General features: G+C 49.6%; 1 protein-coding gene across 1 annotated transcript in view; it reads left to right on the top strand.

Moving 5' to 3' along the window:
- The window catches only part of PAPPA2 (pappalysin 2), a 169,733-nt gene that overhangs the window by 62,300 nt on the left and 87,588 nt on the right, over window positions 1-19,845 (top strand). Inside the window, exons 4-9 of the mRNA XM_016154370.2 lie at window positions 1,084-1,377; window positions 2,889-3,081; window positions 6,511-6,632; window positions 9,586-10,075; window positions 13,370-13,498; window positions 16,864-16,955. Coding sequence (XP_016009856.2) covers window positions 1,084-1,377; window positions 2,889-3,081; window positions 6,511-6,632; window positions 9,586-10,075; window positions 13,370-13,498; window positions 16,864-16,955 — 1,320 coding nt within the window. The remainder of the gene's footprint in view (window positions 1-1,083; window positions 1,378-2,888; window positions 3,082-6,510; window positions 6,633-9,585; window positions 10,076-13,369; window positions 13,499-16,863; window positions 16,956-19,845) is intronic.

Raw genomic sequence — 19,845 nt, 5'->3', positions numbered from 1 at the left:
AAAAAGGAACGGTGTTAATCCGCAAAATGACCTAAATGGATCTCAAGAGTATTATGCTGAATGAAAACAAAACAAAACAAAACAAACAAAAAAAATCTCAAAAGTTACATGCTGTGCGGTTCTATTTATGTAGTATTCTCACAATGACGAAATTAGAGAGCAAGGTAGTGCTCGCCAGGGTTTGGGAATGGGTTGGGGAGAAAGGGATATGAGTGTGGGTGTTGCCAGAAAGGGTAGCAGGAGGACAATCTTAGCGGTGGTGGAGCAGTTCAGCATCTCGACTGTGGTGCCGGTTGCACAAAGGTAAACCTGTGATAAGACCGCATGGAACCACACGCACGCACACACACGCACACGCACGCACGCACGCACGCACGCACGAGAGCTGGTGAAATCTGAGTAAGGTCTGCGACATTCCGAGTTTCACGGTAGTCCACCTGGACTTGTCCTTTGTCTCAGCGGCTGTCAGCTCCTTCAGAATGGCAGTCGCGCAATCAGAAGGAGCAAACGCAGCTGTCATTTTCCTCAGCGCCCACAGACCAAGGAGGGGTGCTGCCCTTCTATCTTCCACACGCCGAACCGGAGTTCTGGGTCAGGTAGCTGTTCGGGTCCTCGGAGCTGGTACGTGGAGGGGCCAGGAGTCAGACCCAGGTCTCCCTGGCTCCAAACCCCACGTGCTGTCGCCCAGACTGGCGGCTCTCGACCTGGGGCATATACCTCGTCCTCAGATCCTGGGCCGCATGCCGCGTAAGCCAGCATTTGGACATCTGCACGTTTTAACCGCCGTGGGTGATTTCACGTGCAGGCAGGGCTGAGGACCCCGGCCTTGGCATGTCGCCCGGCCTGTGTTTCACCCCTGGCGTCCAGTGCAGCACTCACCATGAGAGAGGGTAAACACGTGTTTATGGGGTAGTCCAGAGGGTGTTTGGGGCTGGAGGGAAGACGGGAGCTGATGCCCCTGGAAGTTATGAAGTGTCGCCTCGGAGGCTGAAATGGGATATTTGGCGTTTATCGGAAGACTGTTTATCAGAGGGCTGCTTTTCATCGCACGCTTAGAGGTGTTTTCCGAACCTTCCGTTGCAGGCGGCGTTGTCCTCAACCCAGCGTATTATGGCATGCCTGGCCATACCAACATCATGATCCACGAAGTGGGCCATGTCCTGGGACTCTACCACGTCTTCAAAGGCGTCAGTGAAAGAGAATCCTGTGATGATCCCTGCAGGGAGACGGCGCCGTCCATGGAGACGGGAGACCTCTGTGCCGACACTGCCCCTACTCCCAAGAGCAAGCTGTGCCGGGACCCGGAGCCTGCCAATGACACCTGTGGCGCCGCCCGCTTCCCGGGAGCTCCATTCAGCAACTACATGAGCTATACAGGTATCACAACGGTCTTGACGTGTGTGCCTTCTATTAAGGCGACACGGGCGACTTTGGGGGCTGGGGGAGAGGAGGCGTGGGGGCTGGAGAGGATTATCAAGCAGTCGTTTGTGCCAGGGGGTCCAAGTATGTTTGTCACGGCATAGTTTTTTTTGTCACGTCTTTGAAGACCTTACAGAAATATTGAAGTTTTCAAGGGTCTTCTTGACTAGGTTCTCCTCCGCTAGAGATAAAAAACAAAAACAAAAACAAACAAACAAACAAACAAAAACACACGCTTCTGTCTTGGAATGGCCTTGCTTAATTTTAAGTTCAGGGTTCCTTTTCATTCTACATTATTTTAAAGTATCAGATTCTCCTCTTTCAACAGTGGCCAAGCGTTGATTCTGGGCTTCCCCACGTGGTGTCATGTCGTTAAAAAAATGACGCTTTCTTGGCCTTGGGAACAACCATATTTCCTGTCCTTGTTGTCCTGGATTATGCCTCTTCCTTGCCCCTTCACACCGTCCATGTTTCTGGCAAAAAAAGAGTAATATATAATGGACTCAAATTTATCATTTATTCCTAAAAAGAACGGATTTGATTTAATGAGAGTGGCAGAGAAAGGGTGTAATTTTTCTATAAGGTTTTGGGGCTTGTTTGGTGATAAGTTCTAGAACTATCTAAATACACACACATGCACACACACATAAACGATAGGACCTTGGTCATGCCTTTGAAGGTAAGAAAGAGTAGTGACCTGGTCTCTTTTGCAAGCTATCAATCAATATATTCCTATCCAAGTCTCATTTTGGTGTACAATTTAGTCGAATCGAGGACCAGCATCCCTTGCCAGGGTAGAGAGACCAGACAGTGGGGGGCAGAGCTGTTTAGGTAAGGCCTTTGAAATCGGCAGAGGGAACTTTTAGCAAGCAAGCGGCCGTATATGATGTGCTTTCATTGAAAAAGGCTCTAAAACTAAGATAACTCGCTTTCTAACGCTACTAGGGAGATTTTGCAAGCTCCTGAAGTCATGTCGGGACCACCATGCCCGGTCTTGTTGCCTCCTTGACATTTTGGTGCTCTCTCTCCCTTGAGCGTCCCCGCTGAGTCCTCACTAATCCTGGCCAGATTTACTGGGCATAAAGCAGGTGTCTGCAACTCCACCAGTGTTCCCACATAAAAAGGCCACGTGCTGAAACACTGCCATCTTGTGGCTTCCTGAGTCAGCAGCCATCCGCTCAGAGGGGCGTCGGACCCCTGGGCTCACCCTGGGCCAAACCCAGCCAAGGACCCTGCCTTAGGGAGAAGCAGGTGCTGCTCTCTGCCTTCTCTTTCCCACTCCCAGCTTAGACACCTGCTGGAGCAGAACACATTCGTTCGTTCGACAGGCGTTTACGGAGCCTAACGGGCGCGGGGTGTGTCGTTAGGAGCTGGTGACTCGGGCGTGAACAGGCGGAATTGATCCCTGCCTTGGTGGGTTTTGCAGGTTAAAATCTCCATCTCCCCTGTTCTCTTTTCTGTCTTCACAGATGACGACTGCACTGACAGCTTCACTCCTAACCAGGTGGCCCGAATGCACTGCTATCTGGACCTTGTATACCAACAGTGGAGTGAAAGCCGGAAGCCCACCCCCATTCCCATCCCGCCCATGGTCGTCGGGCAGACCGACAAGTCCCTCACGATCCACTGGCTGCCTCCGATCAGTGGAGTCGTGTATGACGGGTGAGAAAGGCACTGGCCCTGGCCGAGCTGCTGTCCTTCCTCCGTGGCATTTCTTACGCGCAAGGGGAAGGATGCGTTCTCGCAGCCTGGGGTTGGAAGTCTGACCAGGCGCACAGCTGCCGAGGGCCGCCTCCTCCGCCCTGCTCAGTCCTCACCTTCTGTGGCGAGAGGCTCGTTGCGTGTGCTCGCTCCGTGGCGAGGGGCCTATCAGATGTTTCTTTCGAAATGTCACATCTGGCAGGCTTCCGGGAGCTGTGTAAAGGTTGACAGATATGATAAAGGCGAACTGACAAAATTGAGATGGCATTTGCCACCTGTCCAGGCCAGCCATTCCTCCTTGGTGTAAGGTTGGGACAGAGGCTTGCTACTTGCACAGGGGGCTGGAGGGGAGGGACGGGTTCCTCCAGGCAGTTCTGGGGGCGGGCGGGCGGCAAGCTATCCATCAGGGGTTCACTGGGTTATGTGGGCGCTTCCAGTGCTTCCCCTGCCTCCTGCTGGACCTGGTGCCTACCCCGGGAATGTCTGCCGTCTTGTGGAGCTACCATTATCTGTTCATTTTTCTATCCGCCCCACTCAAATAGCAGCTCCTTGGGGGCAGGTCTGTTTTCTGTTTCTCAGTCTCTTAGCCTGCCACAATAGACACCTACTACATGCGTATGGAGGAGAATCATGTCTAAGATTAGTTAGTTTGTTTGTTTTCTCATCCCTTTGCAATTGTTGTAAATGAGCACCAGGGAAGTTTTTGTGAAGCGGAGAGAAGGTAGTATAAAGATGACACCTGTCGGTTGGTGGGAGGATGGAGGCGCGCGGTGTAACCGAGAAGGACCAGGACCCCGTCCCTGACGTGCGTAGGCCCTCGGCTTTCAGAACCTGCCACCACGTTCTAAATCGCAGGGGTAGCCGTCCTCTCTGTGGTCACTCTGTGTGCGAAGCGTCCTGCTAGGTCTCTTCCCTGCGAAGGTCGTCTTCAGCCACTGCACTAAGCACAACCCCTGCTATGTGAGTGAGAGATTTGAGGCATAGAGCAGCCCACGGGGCTGAGCCAGGATGCCGCAGCTAAAGAGGGGTGAATCCGGGGCACCCACTGGAATTTCAGGAGTGGGGAACGTGGAGCGTATTATTTCTTTTAACTTAGAGCTTTCCTGTTTATCACCTGTGTGCCGCACTTCCCCTCCGGGGAAGCTAAGGAGCTGGCTGTCCCTGGAGCGTATTTCCACGTACTCCAGTCTTGCTAAAAGCCGAGACAGAGGACAGGGAGCGACAGGATGGGGAGGGAGCAAGGGAATCATTTGTGCAAGTGGTGTTCCCGGCCTTTTGACATCTTGGCACCTGTCCTTGAAACCCGGATGACATCACTTGGACCCCACAGTCCTGTAAAGCGCTTTGGATTGTCGTCAGCACCCAGGCGCGCGCGCACGGTCCCCCCTTCGTGAGTCCGCACGTATCCGTGCGACGTGGGTCAGGCTGTGCTTCGGCGAGCGCGCCCTTGCGCGGCTCCGGTCGCACGCGCGAAGTCCTCCGCGCGCATGCGCAGGCCGAGAGCGGCGCATCCGTTTCTGCGGCGCATCCGTTTCTGCGGCGCATGTAAACAGTTTAGTCCTTCGCGTCTCTCTCGGGCGGAGCGTTACGCTAGAGCAGACCCCGGGGCTGGCTCGCCGCGAGCCTGTAGGCAGAGGAGGCTGCCGTGTGCCTGCTGTCCCCCCGCGAGGTGGGCCCCGGCGCCGAGGCCTCCCCACGCGCGCGCCGGGGGCACTCACGTCACACGGCCAGCGATTGTGTCACGCTGGGAGCTGTTTATTCCTCCCCCGTGCGTCTTTGGGATGCTTATGTCAGAAGGGAAGGAGCCCAACCACGCACTGGGCAGCGGCCGCGGGAGGACCGGCGCGTCCGGGACACGGGGTTTGGAGCCGAGTCCGCACAGCAGTCGGTGCCCACGGCAGGCAGAGGCCGGACCGAGCGCCGCCTGGCCCTCGCCGAAGTTCTGGACACTTGCTGGTGTTTGGGAACTTGCTCAGAGGAACTGAGCAGCTCGTCGGTGACCTTAGGCAATTTGCTTAATCTCCCTGAGCCTGAGTGTCTTGGTCTGTAAACACAGGGTTTTTACAGGGATTAGAAATAACTTAGGACAAGCGCCTGGTGGCACCGTGCCAGGTATAGGAGGTGCTGGCAGCGTAACTGTGACCCCTCCTCAGCAGCACTGTTTTTCTAGTTATCTTACAAGATACTACGTCTCTCCCCCAGCCGGTGAGAGACGGCGATTCCATGCCTCCATTCTCAGCTGCATCGTTCACAGCGGGGCTTCTTAAAAGAGTTAGAGCATCAGAGACGAGCCTCACGGAGTGACTTCCCCTTGTTATTTAGCTGTCATCGTCGCCCGTTCTTGCTCTGGTTACCCCAGACGTGGTGCTTAAAGAGCTCTCCATCGGTGTACCAATAGTTTCAGAGATGCCCATACGCCACACTCCCTGGAGGGACTGCCGGGCTGGTCCCTGTGCCCGCTGCGGGGCGTAGAGAGAATCAGGCTCTGCCTGGACCTGCTCACAGGCAGAGGGGAGGGAATGGGGACCAGGATTCTCTGTTTTACAGAGCGACACCCTCAGATAGGAGCCCGGAGGTGCAGTGGGTGCCCCTGGGGGGAGAGAGTGCCTGCCGCTCAGGGGTCAGTCCAAGTGCCACGAGAGGTCACATTGGATGGACCTCGAAGGCGGCGTAGGAGTTTGCCAAGCGGAGGGTCTTGGAAAGGCTGTTGGGCAGGAGAGAGAGGAGCACGTTTCACAGAGCCGTGTGAAGGGCGTGGTGTAATTGTGGAATGATGTTCAGTTCGTGGTGGTGGGAACATAAAGTTCACGAAAGAACTGACGTCGGTGAGGCTTGTGACGGAGCTGTCTTGTGAGGGGCCCAGGGGCATGATAAGGAACTCGGCCGTGTCCCCACAGACGACGGAGAGCCCGGGGGTGTTACATGTCACACGACTTTTATTTTACGTATGTGATTAAAAAAGCAGGGAGTTTAAAACACGAGGCCACACACGGCTAATAATTTTACTCTAAAACTTGTCTGATTCAGGTGGGAGAAAGCAAGGGGGCCTTGGAGGGCTTCTCGAGAGTCAGCGTAGAAAGGAGTTTCGTGTCGAAGGATTCAGATTGCGCTTATTTTGTGTTGAGCGCTGGAGGCTGGAAGCTGCCCACTTTCATCCCTGCCGGCCTCTTTTACGACTTCGTTCACTTCCTCTGCTTCTTGAGATTTTCCGTGTCACGGTGAATTCGTGAAGATGAGGTCTACACCAGAAGGAACTGCGTTGAGGGAGAGTTGTGTTCCCCCTAGAGTCTCGCTACCTGTCGCCATTCCCCCCATCCGCACGAGTTCTTCTGAATTTCGTCATCGCGTTGATCTGACGGAGTCCCCCCGTCTCCCCCTCCATCTCCCCAGGACCCCGGGCAGCGTGTGCGGCGCCTGCGCCGAAGATGGGACGTTCCGTCAGTATGTGCACTCGGCTTCCTCCAGGCGCGTGTGCGACTCCTCGGGCTACTGGACTCCAGAGGAGGCAGTGGGTAAAGGACCTTGGCTTTTCCATTTATACTCTGGGGGCCGCTGAGAATGGGGGTGGAGGTAAAGGAGGGCACGGCGACCCGCGTGCCTGTGTGTGCGTGCGTGTGCGTGCGTGCGTGCGTGCGTGTGCGTGCGTGCATGCGTTTGCGTGCGTGTGTGCGTGCGTGCGTGCGTGTGTGTGTGAAGCCTCTGCCCGGCACCTCTGTGTGCCCGACATCCCATGTGCTGTGCTTACCATGGACGCTCACTGGTCGCAGTGAAGTCGAGGTCAGCGCAGAGGACAGAGGGGTGGGTAAGTCAGCTGAACCGGGGCGACCCCAGAACAAGAAAGCTCAGGCCGTCGAGTGCATAGCTCATGGAGCAGCCTCGCCACGTGGCAGTGGAAGCGGACCCGTCACTGCTCCCGCAGGAGAGCATTAGCACATTGCAGGGGACACTCATGCCCTGGAGCCCGTCCATGTGGGGAGGCGGCGGGGGGACAAGGTGTTCCAAACGGGTCATTCTCATCTAGGCTGTTTTTATGAGTCTGTTATTCACTGGTACTGGTCGTGCTTTGGACATGATCTACGCTAGGCGTTGGGACGGGGAAATGTTTGAACTCCCTTTTTCTGTTCCTCAACCCGACTTCTCAGTTACGTATTCAGTCACATATGTACATCAGTGCCTCTAAGACAGACCAGAGCCTGAGTGTTACCCAGACCCAAGTCCAATAACACCGTTGACTGTCAGCGCCTTCTGACGGCAGGCTTGAGTCGATCCACCGCCAGCATCTCCAGTGTTTCCCTGGTTATCGTCATTCCCTTTTGCTATTTTTTAAGATCCTAAAAACTCCTCAGTGAGACGTGTTGGACATGATCCTATTTGAGTGAATCTGCACTCTTGACTCTGACAAGAAAAAAAGGAGAACATTGGTCTAAGAGTCTACACTGTCTCCTCTTGGGCTCCCAGTTCCTGGAACGATGGGGCCCTCGAGGAGACATTTCACTAGGGAGACAGTTCACTAGGTTGATCTCATAGGAGTCTTTCCAGCTGAGGGTTTTGGGGAAAGAATGGAAAGTGGGTGTAAAGTTCACATTGGCGCTGCATTGGACTCGTTCGGAGACTGGCATTTCGTAAAAGATGATTTTTGCGGCAGACGGTTCATCCTGTGCTAGTGAGTTAATGCTCACTTGACTCCTTGGTCCTGTACTTTTTTCTATATAATTCTTGGAAGTTTTTCAAATTATTTGGTAGAGGTGGAAGAACTTAGCAGTCCTGGGTTCTGAGTCTCGTATTGTGTCTTGAGGCCATCCAAGCCAGTCAGCTTTTCGGGCCCTCACCTATTTTATTATGAGATTGTTTATACAAACTTTCTGACGGGCAATGCTACCCTTGCATTGGCTTTCAAAGGCCTTCACTCTGCTAGCATTTTCAGATGATTGTCAGAAAATGCTAAGAAATACTGGTCTTCTGCTTTGAGAAGGTGAAGGACCAAGTCATGGTCGAAATACAGTGACAGTCGTCGAACCCCCAGCAGAGCACACGCAAGCACGTGTATTCACGGATACGATAAACGTGTGTTTAACGGCACTTTACGAACACCTGTCGAGAACTAGCACTGTCTAAATGCTGTCGGGGATGGCAGACTGCGCTGGGCACGGTCCCTGCATTAATGTCATCTTCTGGGGTGGGGGGGGACACCCTTGGCTACACCCCATCATTCTCTAGTTCTCGTTTTTCCTCAATGGTGCTGTTATCACTTGGAATTACACTTATACCTCTTCGTCTGTGGCTGCACCGACTGTAAGATATGTAAGGGCGAGACCCTTTCTCTCTCTCGTTCACCTAGATTAGTGCCAGATATAAAACATGCGCATAGTCAAATTTTGTTGAATGAACGAATTAATGAATAGATCCACAGTATAAGTAAAAAACAATTAGGACTATAACTTGTAACACACACACACACACACACACACACACATTCGAGCTTGTTTCCTCTGGATTTTGGGACATTGTTTATTTTTCAAATTCTGAAGGGCTAATAATACTACTTTTGCAAATGCAGGTTGTACATGTTTCTATGGAATATTGTATAGCTCTTCCACACTAACCTAGTAAGGCAGGGGTTAAATAGTACTTACATGATAAAGGAAGAAATCCGGGCTTAAAAAGACCGGCCACAGCCAGACTCTACGGATTCCTAATTTAGCATTCTCCTTCAATTCCCCTCGCGTGATATAAAAGAAAAGCATCTTGTTTGCATTATTTTTTCCACAGAGCTACCCTTAATGTGTTGGTGATATTCGAGTTTTCGTGATTACATTTTTTGCTTGGCTACCAAATCCCCATTTTTTCCCACTCAAGAATAAGTGTTTCTACTTCCCGCCTACTGTTTTCTCCACGCGGCAGCCTATGCTCACACACACGTGAGCTGAAAAGGAGATTTCAATGCATGGTTTTACGATTTGGCGACAGTGGTTTGGCGGGGCTGCTCAGGTGCGACCTTAGGGAAGGAAGCAAGTTTGTGAAGCGCCTAGTTAGCCAGGATGTAGCGTAGGCTGAAATGAACATAAAACAGGGCTTCGGAAGCACCGATTTAGCATAAATTATTAATAAACTAAGCACAAAGAAATCTCCTCTGCTTAAGGGTTCGTGAAGGCCGTGACTTACCTTCTCTGTGTCGGCCTCGCGTTCCAGCTGAGATCTGGGCTGCACCATGCCCAGGGCCCTGTAACAGCTGTCTTGGTCAAGGTCACCTAGTAGAGGTGATGCGGGACAAGCAGCCATCCTTCTGAATTGTCACACCTTTGAGCTTGGTAGTGCTTAAGGTCCAACCCGCTGAGCTGGCCAGCTTCCCCAGGAATTCAAAGTTCTCTTCTTCATTCTTCTTTCTGGCCGCTGATGGGGGCTGCTCGTTTTCAGACCTACCGTGCTGGATCCTGAGGTGTCTGTCTGTCTGCTTGTCTCCCCCAGGCCCTCCGGACGTGGATCAGCCCTGTGAGCCCAGCCTGCAGGCCTGGAGTCCTGAGCTCCACTTGTACCACATGAATATGACGGTCCCCTGCCCCGCAGAAGGCTGTAGCCTGGAGCTTCTCTTCCAGCACCCTGTCCGGGCTGACACCCTCACCCTGTGGGTCACCTATCTGTCCCTGGACTCCCCCCAGGCCCTCTTCGATGTGGAGATCTTGCTGGAACACCAGGAGTCCGTGCACCTGGGCCCCTTAGACACATTCTGTGACACCCCGCTCACCATCAAGCTGCATGTCGACGGGGAGGTGTCGGGGGTGAAGGTGTACACCTTCGACGAGCGGATGGAGATCGACGCCGCTCTGCTGGCTTCGCGGCCCCGCAGCCCCCTGTGCTCTGGCTGCCAGCCCGTGACGTACCAGGTTCTCCGCGAGCCCCCGTTTGCCAGCGGCTCGCCCGCCATGGTGACACATCCTCACAGGAAGTTCACGGATGTGTGAGTTGGGCAGGAGGGCTTTTCTAAACCATGGGGCTTCTTGGGGTTTGGGAGTGGGCTTTGCTTCCTCTCCCCCTGCCCCCACACACATTTTTTTTACACTGCGACATGTTCACAGTGTAATGTTCAGAATCTCAGAGGGGATTTTATTCTAAAGCGGCATATCCGAGATGAAAAACAGAAAACATTCCCTAAAAAGGGCCAGCAGGTGCCCTGACTGACGCTGCCGGGCGTCGGCATGCGAGGCATTTCGGTTGGACTGAACGTACTTGCCACAGATCAGTAGCTCAGAGTCAGATACTCCTGGCTGGTGACACAGTTTCGTGTCTGATCCCTCGCTGTAACTTTCGGATAATCTACCACAGTTCCCGCAACCCCGGGAGGTCCCGGTCCGCTCCCCCATAGCCAGGCGAGGAGGCCGAGGGTCCTCGGACGTCGTACTTCATCCCATGACTCACTCGTGATGTGTGTTTCATGTTTTCCTCTTTCTCTCGTCCGTCCCTCCCTCTTTTTTCTCTTCCAACTCTCCTCTACTCTTTCTTCTGTTCTTCCTACGATTAGCTGTGTTCCTGGCACCGTGCGCTCAGTGCCGGGGACACAGACTCAGATAAGGTCATCGGCTTAAAAGAGTTCAATGTCTAGAGCAGGGCACTGGTATCACCAAAGACAAATTCTCCCTACCTCGTAATCTTCCTCAGAGACTGCCCCGCGGGCAAAATGTGGGGTAGGAAAAAAGTCTTATCAGAGGTGCTGTATTGGTTAGTTTTTGTTGCATTAGAAATAGTCACTCAACACAGTGAGTTAAAACAACAAACGCTGTTTCTTACACTTCTAGGGGTTGGCTGGGTGTTCTCACCGGGGCTGGCTGGGCCAGCGCCAGGTGGCCTGGGTGGCCTGGGACGACCTCACGCGCACGATGGAGGCTCAGCTCCGGCGTCTGGGGACACAAGGCCTCTTCCCAGACCAGCTCTCATTTTGTAGGCTTTGCCCGGACTTGTCCTGGTGCCGGTGAAAGGGTTTCCAGCAGCGGGGGAGGGCATGCCCCCAAATGCTTGCATTTTTCAAGCCTCTGCTTGTTACTCATGACAACGATCCACCAGCCAGAGCAAGTCACACAGCCAGTCCCAGAGCCAAGGGGTGGCAGGGCAGACTCTTACCTCTGATGAGAGGAGCAGCGAAGTCACACGGCAGAGGGGCGTGCGCTCGGGATGGGAAGAATCGTGGTCCTTCTGCAGTCGGCCACAGCTCCGGAAAACGAGGAGAGTGTTCTCCTTGAGCTTCGCTACAGTTTCCTTCCCGTATTTGCTCTCTGAATTAGAACTAGAGGACAGTGAAATGGCCGAAAAGCTAATGCCAATGAGAAGGTAGCTCATGGGATGACTGTGAAAAGAATATTATTTTTTAATCTTTTTTTATTATTTTTTTTTACTAGACACAATTGACTCTACTTGTCTGTCTGTCTGTCTATCTATCTATCTATCTATCTATCTATCTATCTATCTAACAGTAAGGTACATATATATTTACACCGTGTGTTCACCTCCCATAGTTAGATTTATTTCTGTCACCACACATTTGACCCCCTTTACCCCTTCCACCTCCCCCCTCCCCCGCCGCCTACATATTAACCTAAAAACAACAAATGAACAGGACAAACAAACGGAGACTCATGGGCATGGACTGTAGACTACTGGTGACAACAGCATCATTTTTGAGCTTCTCTAATAAGGCCATTAAAATGATATTCGTTATCTAGCTTGACATCCCCGCATACACACACAATCTTTAAGGTCAATAACATCCCCTTCTACCGATGAGAAACCTAAGCTTCGCTTTACTTTGGCTGAACGGAGCTGGTTACTGGCTGTATCAGGATTCAAATCCAGTGTTTTGACTGGGCCCATTTAGGTTCCCTTTCCTTTCCAGCAGGCTGCCTTTTACAAACCCGGGGCGTCGAAGCTCGGGCCGCCTGCCGCCGAGCGTGTCCCCCAGAGGCGCAAACACGTGCCCACGCTCTCTGCCCATCCTTTCTCCCAGCCCGTGTGGAGTGGCGTCACGCTTTTATGAGTGCCCGGGTGAGCAGTCCCGACGGATGCCCCCCTGTGAAGGGAAGCCATCCGAATCGACTGGGATATGAAATCGGTGTTGCTTTTGAAACATCCGGCACTCTCGGCACTCTCGTGAGGAGATTGCTTCCCTAAAGAAAGCTAATTTAGAAATTGAAAAGCCTTTAAAATTTGGGCGTCTTTCCTATTAAAATAACTAAGGGCTAGCACAGGGGTTCTGACGGGCGGGTTTGAATCCCCGTGGCATTTCCCGCTTGACGATGGCGGCAGCGTTAAACGAGGGCACGTGGCTTTGCGGTCGAGTCGAAGAGCCCGGTAAAGAGGAGGGGGTCTTGGCGGGAGACGTTGGGTGGTCGGTCATTCACGGCAGTCCCAACGGCCCCGTGAGAGCCTGTCCTCCTCAGTCGCTCCCATCTCGCCTCGACCCGGGCGGTACTGTTCCCGTTAGGACAGGCGTTGGACAAAATGCAGACGAGGGCGGAATTTGCCCTCGAAGCCATCGGCCTCCTCCCCTCTGAAATGTTCCGTCTTTCACACTCCCCGGCCGATCGGCGCACTCGGACCCCGGCGAGTCGGGTAGGCTCCTCATGAAACTTCATTCCTCACACACGTGTGTGTTGGCAGGTTTGGAGGCAGGCGGTAATGCAAGACATTTCTAATTGTGGAATTTCTTGCATCTCCAAGATGGTGACGCAGGGTGTGCTCACCTGCTTCTTGGTGAGAGTGCCTTCCCTCCAGCCCTCCCGACACAAATTCTCGTCCAGACGCAAATTCTCTCGAGAGACAAAGAAACCAACCCGCAGACTCGGGAAGGGCCTTGCTGAGCTCCAACTCTGAAGCTTCGTCTTCAGGTTCTTTATTTTCAAAATACACTAGTTTTTCGATAGTTGATGATTTTTTTTTTTTAAACGTGGTTAAGATACACTTGAAACGCCACCCTCCTAGATTGCGTAGGACCGTTAGTTAGTTCAGTGTTTCTTCAACGAACGTTTATTGCACATTAACTACGGGGAATGTCCTGGGAATACAGAAACGAGTACAGTTTCAAACATTCTGCAGCTGTGTAGGGCCGTGTGCCCCACACTTGGTGTCAGATAACTTGGCGGTACCTGTTTAACATTTACGTTCCCCGTAATATTACTTTTAAACTCCCGCACACCATGCGCAAAGGACCCGGGGCATGTCTTGCTTCCCGGACGTGGTGGTCACAGCCCTCTGGTTTCCACAGGGAGGTCAGGCCTGGGCAGACATATCAGTACCAAGTTCAAGCTATAGCGGGAGCAGAACTGGGAGAAGCGTCGCCTCCTCTGAGCCACGTGCACGGAGCTCCTTTCTGTGGAGATGGGAAGGTGGCAAGGTGAGTACCGTGTGCGTGGGCCCCGCTCTGAGCAGGCGGGCCAGCTTCGAGTTTTAGTTCCGCTTGTTTGGAGATGTGGTATGAGATGTCACTCACATCCCTTCGTAGCAAAGGAGGGACCCACTTTTGTTTAGATCTCACCCCAGAGCTGTGATATCGAGGCTGATTCTGTCGGGGATGCTATTAAGCTCTCAGAGAACAGCTGTGGTTCAGGGAAGGCATTCACGGGGGAGAAAGTTACTCGTCGAATGATGCCACAGGAGGAGGCGAGGCTAGCTTTAGGGTCAGTGGCCTGTCCTACGCTGCCAAATGACGAAGGTCAGCTTTCTGAGCTTCACTCGCTCGTTGGACCCTGGAAGACCAATTGCAATGTCATTTCCAGCCGCCCCATAACATCGCCGAGGTGAAGATGGGATCCCTCCCGTGGTTTCTCGGCACAGCATGTTCCTCGTTCTGTTGCCCACTTGCGGCATCAGCCTAGGGGACTGATTCGCTCTGGCTCTCCTGCGACTCTTCCACACTTAGTACAGAAAACTCCTGTGTCCCAGCAGTCACCCCACGTTAACCTGTCCCGAACGCTCCTTTAACTTGTCACTTACATAAAGCTCCCTGGGCATAGGAGCCCGGAAGGCCACTCGCTGTGGTTCGTCTTAGATTCTGCGTGCCGAGAAGATGGCCTATCCTTAATTTCCAAGATCAGGTGAAAATATATTGTATCTTGAAGCCCTAATAGGAAGCACTTCTACAGCCTTTCTTGGAATCCCATCCCATCACTGAGCAATCACTCAGCACTGTTCATCGTCTCAGTCTGCTAAGATCCTCAAGTTTTGGTGTAAGCCTGTTCCTTTTCACAGAAGTGTGAACACCAAATGTTCCCAGGTTTTGATAATATATGGAGAGGACGGGGTTACTCGAATACCCAGACCTTGCCAGTTTGCTGCCAGCTTCTCTCTCATTCGCTCTGCTGCCTTCCTTCTTCCATGTCGGTCACATTTCTCCCTGGGGAAGCCTCCTGTGTGTGCAGACTAAGACTGGCTGTTGTTATTTCCCTGTTCTGGCCCCTCCGTTTAAGTCTGCCACCCACCAGGTAAGGCGTATGGGGGGGGGGGGTTTGGTCCCCACTGCTACCCAGGCACGATCCTCCTTAAATGAAACTTTTCCCGGTGTCACGGCGTCTCCTACAGCTGTTCTCTGATGGTAGCCGCTTGAGGTCCCAGGGAGCCACATGTGCCGGGAAGTCTGGGCCAGAGCGGTGCATGGCCCTCTCTATACCTTGATGTTGCACATTCTCTCCTGTGCCTCGAAACAGCTTCTCCTGAGGCAGCTTGGCCACCGGGCCTTACGAAGTTTCTTATCGAAACATCCCTGTAAGCGTCTGCCTGTATCCCCTCTCTGTAAAGAGTCATGCTTAGTTCTGCCATCCAATGGGAAGATTTCTCTGAATCGCGGCTTTCCCTCGGCCGGAGGCTCCCCATTATACAGAGCACGAGAAGGAGCCATCCGAAGGATTTAACCCACTGTTTAAAACTTGAGAAATGTGCTGGTTCATTCTAAGGGAATCACAGATCCCCAAGAAGTCATCCTCAGACTCTAGATATAAGAATTTTTTATTAAAAGCTAAAAGTTGTCACTTCGGGTGCCACTTATCAATAAAATATCAAAATGAAAACCACGGAGGGCCCTGAAATTGTGAGCGGTGTTGGGGTACAAGTTCATTATCTCAGTCTCTGCTGCCCAGTGGGGAGCCACCAACCCCATGTGGTGACTGTCGAGCCTTCGGAATGTGGCAAGTGCAACTAAGAAACTGAATTTTATTTTATTTTCAGTAATTTAAGTTTAATCTAAAAACCAAAACTTGATCCAGTTACCGGAAAACCTTTAAGTGTATCTGAAGTAATTTGAGTAGGTAGAATCTACTTTTCTAACCATAATTCTAAGAAATCTGAATACAGATCATATTTAAATAGAGATGTTTTATGAGAAATGCACATCAGTTTTTAAAGACAGCATTCAAAAAAAGAATATAATGTGTCAATAATTTTTTTGTACTGATTACACATTGAAATAATATTGTGGCTATATTGAGTTAGGTGAAATATATTAAAATTAATTTTGCCTGTTTCTTTTTACTTTATAATATGATTTTTAAAAAAATTAAAAATTATATGTAATACAGGTCTCATATTTCTATTGGGCTACAGTGCCTGAGATGATACCCAATATGCTTATATTGATTGCTTAGATTATCTTCAAGATGAAAATGAATATGAAGTTTTCATAATTTCTTCAGTTCTGTTATTTTTATATCTCTTATCTTTTCTCCTATAAGATGCTTTTAATTCATTTTAAAGCATTCCCATATTTAATTCTTTAAACTTTACTCCATCCCTTGAGGAGGTATGCTTTAAACAATGGTTAGAGCTGTTGGTGATGCCCAGAGGCTGAAAACACTTTAGCATTCCAAAACCCTTCAGCTGCCGAGTTAAATGTGTGCCCATTTGGCCACAGGGAAAAGTCAAGGAGAAAAAAGGGTAAATCTCAAGCCATTTTACAATAGCCAAATCTTGGTTCTTTCAAAACCCAGCTTTGTTATTTTATTCCCACAACATGCTTTGTGTACTCCTCACTCTAAACCAACTCTCCCCCTCTTCCTCCCAATCCAGATTTAGTCATTGGTTTTATCAGCGTTTGAGGTTTCAAAACAAACATGAAACTTTTCTTTTCTCGGTATGTTTCTCCCCTGCAATACATGTTACCAACCACCAGGTGGTAGTAGTGGTAGGGAGAAAGGACAGGGACCTTGCCTTGGGCTGAGAGAACGCAGCAGTTGGCCGGCTGCCGAGTCTCTCCAGACGGATTTCCGTTCTACAGAATCTTGAACTCGACGACAACTGCATCTAGACTGATCAAAACAGTGAACGCAAAAAAATGTCAGATAAAAATGAACCGAAGACAAAACCACACTCGGATAAGCTGGCTTTGTTTCTCTTCGCCTAATTCACTGCATCTCAGAATTCATTCGTAATAGAGCCGACAGGCCCTTTCTAGGTGGAGACCTCTTACCAGAAACACGGTCAGGGTCCTAATGAATCTTCTAGACGTTTCTGAGCCATGAGCTATTTGAATTTTGGGAATTCCCACAGCCCACCGGAAACGCCAATCGAATATCATTGCTTAATTTGTGTCTTCTTTAAATGTCTATATACCTAATTTTTTTTTCTGTGAAAACATCTACTTCTATTTTTCTGCAGCTTGCACTTTTTAATATATCATAAGGAATTTAAAGAATTTAAAATGATGGTCACTAAAAAGAAAAGTCATTTTATGCGCGTATGTGTATAAGCAAGTATATCTGTACCTTCCAGGAGCTCGGGAGAAGAGTGTGATGATGGGGATCTGCGGAGCGGAGACGGCTGCTCAGGGGCCTGTGAACTGGAGGAAGGCTTCAAGTGCGTAGGTGAGTCTAGGAGCACCTGCAGAGGCTTCTGTCCTAGTTTTGGAGGTGGCTTCAGGTCTGAATTTTGTGAGTTCTTGACATTCTGTGACATATAGCTTGGTGATGACGATAATAATAATAGTAACGTTTGGTGTGTCTGTCATGTGCCGCATACTAATTGCTTCACATCTATTATCTCGTTTGATGAGGAGACTAAACCGAGGCACAAAGCCCTGAGATATCTTGCTTTCTCTTACACAGCTAGAGGTGGTGATGTCAGGATTTGAACCAAGGAAGGACAGTTGTAGAATCGGCAGGTTAAACCCCTGCGTTACACTGCCTCCTAGATTAATTTTGCCAAGGACTTCTCTTGGGTCCTCATGTCTAATATCCAAATATCAACTGAGTAACACAATCATTCAGATTCTATGTAAAAGTTAGGGTAAGGGATCATTGTAAGCTAAAAGGAGTACCGTGTTTGATAGATGACATCGTGAAGGGCGGCAGAGGGTCATAACACTTCTCAGTCTTCGGGAATCACTGGAAATTAGAGCTAGGTGGCATTGACTCTAGACTCTTGCCGCTCAAGGAGGCCGTCTGAACATGTCTCCTAATTCTGGATAAAGCCATCAACAACTTCTTGGATGTTGATTATTTTTCCATTCCCATCTGCATACATCGAAATAATTTTCTAGAATGTAACCACTCGTCAAAGTTATTTTAAACAGCAGTGCATTTAAAAATATTTTAATGTCTCTAAATCTCAAGATAATGCAGGGTACGATATAATTATGCAGAATTTATTAAGGTGTTAAATACTGTACAAAACACAGTAGTACCCCTGTTCTATAGAGCAGAATCATAAAACCATAGACTCTTAGTGATCTTCCTTCCTTCCTTCCTTCCTTCCTTCCTTCCTTCCTTCCTTCCTTCCTTCCTTCCTTCTACCCATCCATCCATCCATCCATCTCTCCAACAAAAAATATTCACTGCCCACCGTGGACCGCAAGTCTAACAGACACCCTGATTCCTTCCCACATACAGCGTTGTGGTGACTGAAGTCCAGCTTCCTTCCCTTGCCGAAATCCCTTCCTCAGCTTCTCGAGAGATGGGCCCTGGCCTCTGCTCACATACTTCTAGCAGTGAAGAGTGCACCTTGCAATAGATTACGCTGTTTAAAAATAGCTTTATCTGTTATAAAATTCATCTCCCCTTTCTGGTCTGGAAACTGAGGCTCAGAGAATCTTAGTGGCTCATCCACAGGCATACAATGAGGTCTCTGCCGGGCCAGTACTGGAACTCAGCCATCCTAATGCTTAATCGAGTGCTTTTTCCTTGCTCTGAAACTATGAGGATAATTTTTTCCCCCTGTTTTATTTGACTACCATTCAGATACTTGAAATGCCTCCTCATTATTCTGCTTTCCAATCCAAACATCCTCTCATGTGATTAGGTTTCCAGACCCTTTCCTATTGACCTTAAGCCTGCATGCTTCACGTGGTCGGTGCCCAGAAAGGAATTCAATACTCCACACGTGGCCTGAGTGTGCAGAATATGCTGACCCGAGGACCTCCCCTCTTCTCTACCAACTGTTTGTTAATCCCACCTCTGTTTGCTTCGTTTCCGTTTATTGCACACAGCGGGGGCTCATATCGCACACACACACACGCGCGTGCACACACACACTCTCCAAACACTGTGCCTTCCCCAGTGCAGGTTACGTCTCATTTAACTTAAGAGCAGACCTCACTTGGTTTCTATCATATCTGATCCCATTCAGTTTAGTTCATATTTTCTTAGCCTCTAGCTTTAGTAAGACTAGACCTAAATTTTACGAAGCAAAGTTAAAAATGATATATTCCACAGTTAGACATCTGTTTCAGTGAGTAACACATGTATGGTATGCTAAGCATATAGTTCTATTTCACTATTTCTCCAAAGATGAGGATTGAAGGAACCACTGTGAAATGAAATGTGTTTTAAAAGTGCCAGTTGCGTTTAGATGGATTTGAAAAAACAGAGGTAAAATTTTAAGTGCTTAGTAAAAAAGAAATAGAGAAGCAGCAAGAAGAAACAGTCACTGGGTAATAAATAGAAAAATGAAACAAATATATGTTATAAATAATATGTGCATAATAAATTACATGTAAAATATATACGTGTATTCAGATATACATATATGTATATATACATATGAAATGTATATATAGTATTTATGTATATAAATACACATATACATGTCTGTCTTCTAGAGATGGAGAGAGGGAGGGAGGGCAGAGAGGGAGAGAGAGAGAGGAGAATAATTACGGGGGAGTCATTCCAAATATACATGTATTGGCTTTGGGGAGTGGGTTGGGAAGGCCCTAGGTTTGATGAAATGTAGGCATTTGAAGCCCCAGATAGACTTAGAACAGAACCAAGTCTTCAGAACAGCAGCTTATTCCTGGCAAGTGAGATTAATTTACCATGGTAGGGTCTTAGACTTGAATAAATTATTGAGGAAGATAATTAATAAATCCATGTTGATGAGCAGCTGAAAACTATTGGAGTAGCCCTGTGGCATTGCTATGAAGAGGTGGAAACAACAAGATTGGGATAGTAATGGCATGTTTTAGTAATAATATCAAATGTGTACCTGTGTGATTTATTTTGAATCTTGATCTTATTTTCATGTCCAATTATTTTAAGTAGAAATGGGAAGAATTGTGCTGCTAATCTTAATCTGTCCCCCTTTTTAGTAGAAAATTCAGTAGAACTTAATAAATGGCCTTATAAGTGCATCTCGGCTTCCTACATTTGAAGTTGTTTGCACATAGCTAGTTAAGTACTCCTCACTTAGGGTTATCCTATGCGCAAGGATGGAGCTTGTCCAGAGATTAAAAAGCTTGATTTGTAACCTGATAGTTTGTCG

This window comes from Rousettus aegyptiacus, unplaced genomic scaffold, assembly GCF_014176215.1.
Source record: "Rousettus aegyptiacus isolate mRouAeg1 unplaced genomic scaffold, mRouAeg1.p scaffold_m13_p_17, whole genome shotgun sequence".
Taxonomy (NCBI): domain Eukaryota; kingdom Metazoa; phylum Chordata; class Mammalia; order Chiroptera; family Pteropodidae; genus Rousettus; species Rousettus aegyptiacus.
Note: the sequence above shows the minus strand (reverse complement) of the source record. Positions and strands in the feature narration are given on the sequence as shown.